This window comes from Larus michahellis, chromosome 20, assembly GCF_964199755.1.
Source record: "Larus michahellis chromosome 20, bLarMic1.1, whole genome shotgun sequence".
Classification (NCBI taxonomy): Eukaryota; Metazoa; Chordata; class Aves; order Charadriiformes; family Laridae; genus Larus; species Larus michahellis.
Genome location: NC_133915.1, coordinates 5,277,158 through 5,283,157, shown reverse-complemented (window position 1 = coordinate 5,283,157; position 6,000 = coordinate 5,277,158). Strand labels below are relative to the sequence as shown.

At 43.9% G+C, this 6,000-nt stretch overlaps 1 protein-coding gene across 1 annotated transcript; it reads right to left on the bottom strand.

The window, feature by feature from the left end:
* On the bottom strand, positions 1-3,207 carry GNRH1 (gonadotropin releasing hormone 1). The gene is made up of 3 exons (XM_074563547.1): positions 2,938-3,207; positions 2,190-2,285; positions 1-166 (listed from the first exon to the last, which is right to left on the bottom strand). The coding sequence occupies exons 1-3, from the start codon at positions 3,076-3,078 to the stop codon at positions 125-127; spliced, it is 279 nt and encodes a 92-aa protein (XP_074419648.1). The 5' UTR covers positions 3,079-3,207; the 3' UTR covers positions 1-124.
* Positions 3,208-6,000: the final 2,793 nt, after the last annotated feature.

The following is a 6,000-nucleotide window of genomic DNA, read 5'->3' as shown; positions in this document are numbered from 1 at the left end:
AATGCAACTTCAGAGTATTTATTCACATAATGCAATCTAAGCAAAGGCCATTTGAAGAGGAATTGATTTTAACATCGCTTTGAAATTTTATTCTGGGTCCATTGTTCCGTTTGGCTTTGTGGGTTTAAATCTTCTTGCGTCTAGCTTCTCCTTCCATCAGACTTTCCTGTAAATACACATCATAGACGTCTTTTAAAGAGAAGAAATAACTTTGATGATGGAATGTTAAAGCCTGGTCAGATGCTAAAATATTCATGTTGTGGCCTCCATTGGAAGGAGGATTAGAATGACATAAATCTGACCCGAGGCGATCTCTCTGCCACCTGCCCGTGGATCTGATCATGGGGTATAATGTAACTGACACTTAGAATGGCCCTTTTCATCCCAACGTGCGTGACCAGCTTTACATCTGTTAACGGCTCCACCGCTGCAGCAGGGCTCGGAGTGCAACCCAGCAGCTGTTGAACCCTGCGCTTCGACAGCAGTTTAGGACAAGAAGCACGAACTCGCACAAAGCGTCAGTATGTGGAACGTCTCTGTGAGCTTAAGCAGTTGGCCAAGAGAGCAGAGACAAGAACGCTGTGCTTGCCAGAGCATTACAGGGGCGTTATGGAGGGGCACAGTTGTCCTGTCACCGTTCTCTGTGTACCTTAGTACTGCTCGAATGGAAACCGCGTTCCTCTGTCACATCCTGCTGGATTTGGTCTCCTACTTGAGTATTTATTTACGTTCTTACCTCAGAGCTGAAAGCCTGAGGTGTTTTGGATAGATGCGCTGTCTGAATATGTTATTTTTTCCCCTTATGTGTCTCAGCTAGGTGTGTTTTTGTTTGTGCTCACTACCAGCTTCTCCAGGAAACGATGAAGATAATTTGAAAAGTTTTTCCATGGGGTGGACCATTTCCAGACAGCTCCCCTTTCATGGCATAATGTTCCTGTAGCAACTCCAGGAATGTGTTACATTGGAAAAGCTGCATCTGGAAAAGGTTTAATTTGTTTTCAATGTCATTAAGCAGCTAGAAGTAAGAAGGCCACATAGTTCAGACTATGCTACAGGAGGAAGTCGTGCAAACTCGGTGGTTGATGCAGAGGCTTAGAGGTTTTTACATTTATGTGCAAGATTACCAGCAATTTTTGAGCAAAGCTAAGGATCTGATTTTGGGGGGGTGCCTTCAGCTCTGCAAAAAAAAGGCCAAGTTGCCCTCAGTGAGCAAGAAGTATCAAGGACTCATTTCAAATATCCTGATAAGTATTCTGGTATCTTTTCCTGCCTAACATAGTCTCTTGCAGTAAAACACAAAAAAAAGTCGAAACATATTAAGTTACTGTTGCTGGATCTTCATTGTGCAAGTTAGTGCTACTGGAAGCCACGGTCATGGACAAAGATTCCATTTTATGATCAGTACAAATGGGATTAACGATGACCTAAAAAACAGATATATTTTTAGGTAGTTTTGTTAGTTTCTGTACAAAAATCCAGTGGAAGTCAGACTCTGACCTGTCTGTGTTACTGTGTTCAGGAGCCTTGATTGAGGGCAGGTTCCTCAGCGAAAGGCTAGCGTGCATACTGGAAACTTTGGTCTTGGCTTCCAAAACGAAGTAGAGATTGAGCGTTTCAACGTCTAGGACAGCGCAGAGACACTTCCCACAAAGTGGTGACCATCTGGCCTGATCGAGTTGTTGCTATATTAATTCAAGAGCACATTTTTTGCTTGAGAGTATTCTTTCTATGGCAGTTAGTGTGTGTGCGAAGTCTCTGCTGTCACTGCATTAGAGCATCTAATGGAAAATGCATTTCCCAGTCTGGGGATCTTGGGAGCAGCAGCTTCCATATGGCTGGATCCTTCAGCTGGCAAAGTGCGCCTTTGAAGTTAAGCATCTGCGAATGCTGCATAGATTTGTACTGAGGTAGAATGGTGCTTGACTTTATTTTGTTTTTAATTTAGTGAGTAATGATGTTGCTACAACGGGAGCATAGAATAACGTAGCCCTGTGCTAGGACTGTAACTCTGAGGAATGGAGGGTGATGCAGACAATAAGGGCAGAGCCACTATTGCCACATGTGAACTAAACTTACGTGTCGCCTCCTCCTCCTCCACCACCTTTTTCTTCTTCCCTTCATGGACATTCTCAGCCTGGACCAGTCCCCTAATTTTCCCATAGCGATAAAAGAAAAAACGTATTACTTACCATGGCTTCCATCAGCTCACCGAGCCTGGAGTGCTGCTCCGAGCCTGGGCATTCAGTCCTCTGCGCTTCCCCTGACTTCTCCATTTCGTTTGCAATCTGAATTGGGAAGTGATACAGCTGTCATGAACGGAGACTTTTCTGCTAAAGCAGCTCTACCCTAGTTACGGGTGAAGATGAAACTCTTCCACTGCACGACCTGAATTCACCTCTTCCCAGGTTCTGGGCTCGCGCGACAGCACGCTCCAACGCAGGGTGCCGGAATGGCTGCTGTGACGGACTGCACACGGAGTGGGAGAAAGGATGGGAAAGCCACTGGTGGAAAGAACCTTCCACATCTGCTTTGTCATTTAATTGCATACCATCTAATCGGTTACCACGTGACAGCTGCCCACTGGCACATCCTCGGTGGAGCGAAGGAATGTTGTCAGGAAACAGCCCGTGGGAGCGTTGGGTGGAATTTTGGGAGAGGGTGAAACCAGGTTGAACCTGGAACTCAAACGCCCGTCTCTCCTCTAGAGCAGGCTGCCCAGGCGCTCCTCTCTTCTTTATGCAAGGCTGTCAAATCTCATCTTACACTAATGCCAATTACTTTCTAATTACTACTTTAAAAAAATGTGCGCACGTGTGTTTGGAGGGGAAGAGACAGACGTTTACAGTAAGGCCCATGTCACCCCCTTTTTGCTTGCATCTTTTACAGATACGGGATCCCAGCTAAACCAAGGGGCTTGGTTTTACAGTCTTGACCTACCTCTTGAAATGATTCTACCGGGTTCTCGGCGTTCCTTTTTCCTCCTGGCTGCAGGCCGTAAGACCAGTGTTGACCCGAGCAGATTTCCACAGACATGACAAACAGGAGGATGCTGACAAAGATCTTCCTGAACTTCTCCATCCTGCGAGAGAACAAAACATCTTTCTGATCGTAATGACATTACAGCTCCCTTTTTATCCTATAGAATTATGGAAATGTTACGTTTCTGGATCTCCAGTCCTCATCTTCTGCACCCCGGCAGCCTATGTGTGAGCCACAGCTGGATTTTGAGCCTGTCAAAGTGTGGAGTAGCTCATTATGAAGAGATTTAGCATCTGAAAAATTTGGATGAAGATCTAAATTAGGATTTTTGAACACCCTTTCAGTGTTTGAGGAATGTCTGGACCTCAAAGGTTCCATGAAAGTCCCTGTTGATATTTGACAGATGTGTTCAGTTTAGCCGCTTTCTGTTCTAATGTCCCTGCTCCATTAAAAGTGCACTTTGCAGCCTCTTCTAATGCAAGTTTCTTCTAATTCAAGCATCTGTAAGCACTGAATAAGTAAAAAGGGACCGTGGTATGTTGTTCAAGCACGTTACCTGCTTGCTGAGAGAGCTTGCAGAATAACTCCAGCTCTTCTCCGTTGGAAAATGTCCTGCAAAGTACGCTCGTCGTCTCACTTTATATACACCCACCCCACCACCAAAGCTCTCTCAGCACGTGACTTTATCTGATTCTATCTCACAGGCTGCAATTTTGTTCTTAAAATTGCTGTAATGCAGCAGAAGTAAAGCACATAATTGGAACACCCCTGGTGTAAGCTGTTAAATTGAGCTGTTTTCTCCAAGACCCATAAAAGTAACAGCCTTTCTTTTAAGAGGTTTTAAATCCGACATCCAAACCCAGCTGACTGCTCTTGCCCTGTGGAAAATACACAATCTTTTCTTTTGGCAACTTCTGATTTTTAAGTAAAATTTTGGGGGTGAGTTTGAATTTGTTGAGAACTGAAATGGATGAGGAATTCAGCTTAGGCTCCGTCTCTGGCTGGCAGGCGTGAAGGTGCGTCACAAGCGCAGAGAGCGTTTTGTGTGCTCCTTTCCAAGCCCTTAATGTTTAAATTAAAGCGCCTTGATATTCTTTGCTCTATAAAATGCAAAGTAGTATTAAACCGATCAAATGGAGAAGTGTATTAGACTGTAAACTTGCTTTGTTGTCACGATGGAGTCTCTCTCATAAATAAGACTCCCAGACACTGTTGTTATTTTGGATTTGTATATATATGTATGTGTCTGTGTATCTGTGCTCTTCATTCTTGAGAGTCTATGCGCTGCAGTTTTATAAAGGAGCCGATAGCTATTTGCATGCAGGAGTTAAAGTCAGGAATTTTGACTATACAGAAATATAATTTTTTAATTTTTATTTTTTTATCCACCCGGCAGCTATTTTCACTTGCTGTGCACTCTTCTACGTGCAATTGAGGGTATCATGTTTAGTGTTCTTCAGACAGCTTCTCTTCCTGCTCCCGTGACCTCTTTGAGATTAATGGATTGAAAGTAGTTTAATAAGTAAATAATTTCAGGAGGATTTAGTGACTCTGGCAAAGAGTAATCCTTCCTGCCCTAATGCTCCTCCTACTCATGGTGAGAGTGGCCAACGTTGAACTTGGGCTGAGAAACTGATCAAGCTGTGAAAATAGTTTGTTTCAGTGGGAGAAGTGTCACCTGGGCGTGGGCGTGTCACTTCAGAGGTGAGATTTTCCTCTATCGGTGGTTTAAGACGCCTTCCTTCCCTGATGAGCCTAGCAGAAATTAAAGTTACTTAAAGATAAATAGACGACTTTGCTCATCCTGAGGGATGACATTTAGAGAGAGAAGGGGGCCTGCTTAGCCCATTAATTGCGCCTTTTATCAACCCACCATTTTAAGCCAGGCGTGATGACGGCAAACCCTTAATGACAGCCAACCTGTAACATCTCCCAGCAGCTGCTTCTGCAGAGGTTTCTGTTCCAGCTCCAGAGCTCACCTACCAGAAGCTGGGTTTTATCGTGTGACCTCTCTTTAGTTTGCAGACACTGGAATAGTTATACACACTTTTCAGAAGAGCTCCCAGACCTTCAAGTGCACTAGTTTTTCTATTCCGGGGACAGAAGCCTGAATGCCTGCCATTGCTGTTAAGGACCTACGTGGAAGTCTAGGACTTATTAGGAAAACCTGCGTTTGTGGATGCCCATCCCAAGAATCAAGACCTCTCTTTTATCAGAAGTGTTGGAAAGGGATACCTTTACTGGGTCTCTCAGGCTTTTGAGACAGCATTCCTAACCCAAAGAAGTGTTCTGGAGGTGAGAAAGTGAAGAACTAACTAGATTTTTTCCCCACTTTTGTTCTCAAGGAGCTCTACAGCACTTACAGAGACGTGCTGTGTTTGTGTTACCACTGTTGTGCCAGTCTGAGACTGAAATCATGAGCACTTTCTCCCTGGGCTTTCCCACGTCCTTTTTAAGGCGGTTTAGCTGCTTGTGCTGCGTGATGGTTATCTCCAACGCAGAAAGAGTGTTTTAAATAGTGCACACACCTATGTGAATTGTGGTTAACAACTTCTGACTCCGACTATTTTATTAAGCAAATATGAAGGGTGGGGCCAAAGAAAAACTGAAGTGTTGGGGATAAATGACAGGTCAAAAAACCCCATGAAAGTTCTCAAATTGAATGTATGAGAAACGCTGCAGCCATCCCCACAACAGGAGGTATGCTTACTCCTCCTGCGAGCAGGTGAGCTTTAGTGCAAAAGTAGGGACAGCTAAAACTCCGTCTTCTTATAAAGTAAGCACTCAAGCGTGGACAATTCCTAGTTTACAGTAAGTAGTCCGTTTGAGAAAGCACTGGTTACGTACAAGTCCAACTGAGCTGGGCAAAACCAACTTCAGCAACAGTATTTTTAAGTTTGTATCCAAGGAGCTATCAAAGTTAAAAGCTAATTTTTTTCTTTTTTTCTAACTTGCTGCCCTTCCCATAGAAATCAGGTAAGATTGAGATTATTTTTTTTAAATTAAGACAACCAAGACACT

What these genes read in the sequence shown, in the direction of transcription:
- GNRH1 (XM_074563547.1), bottom strand. Translation starts at nt 3,078, where the DNA reads ATGGAGAAGTTCAGGAAGATCTTTGTCAGCATCCTCCTGTTTGTCATG. An exon ending in CGGTAGAATCATTTCAAGAG is followed by an intron (nt 2,286 to 2,937) that starts GTAGGTCAAGAC and finishes TTCCCAATTCAG; the next exon opens with ATTGCAAACGAAATGGAGAA. An exon ending in GTGAGCTGATGGAAGCCATG is followed by an intron (nt 167 to 2,189) that starts GTAAGTAATACG and finishes GTGTATTTACAG; the next exon opens with GAAAGTCTGATGGAAGGAGA.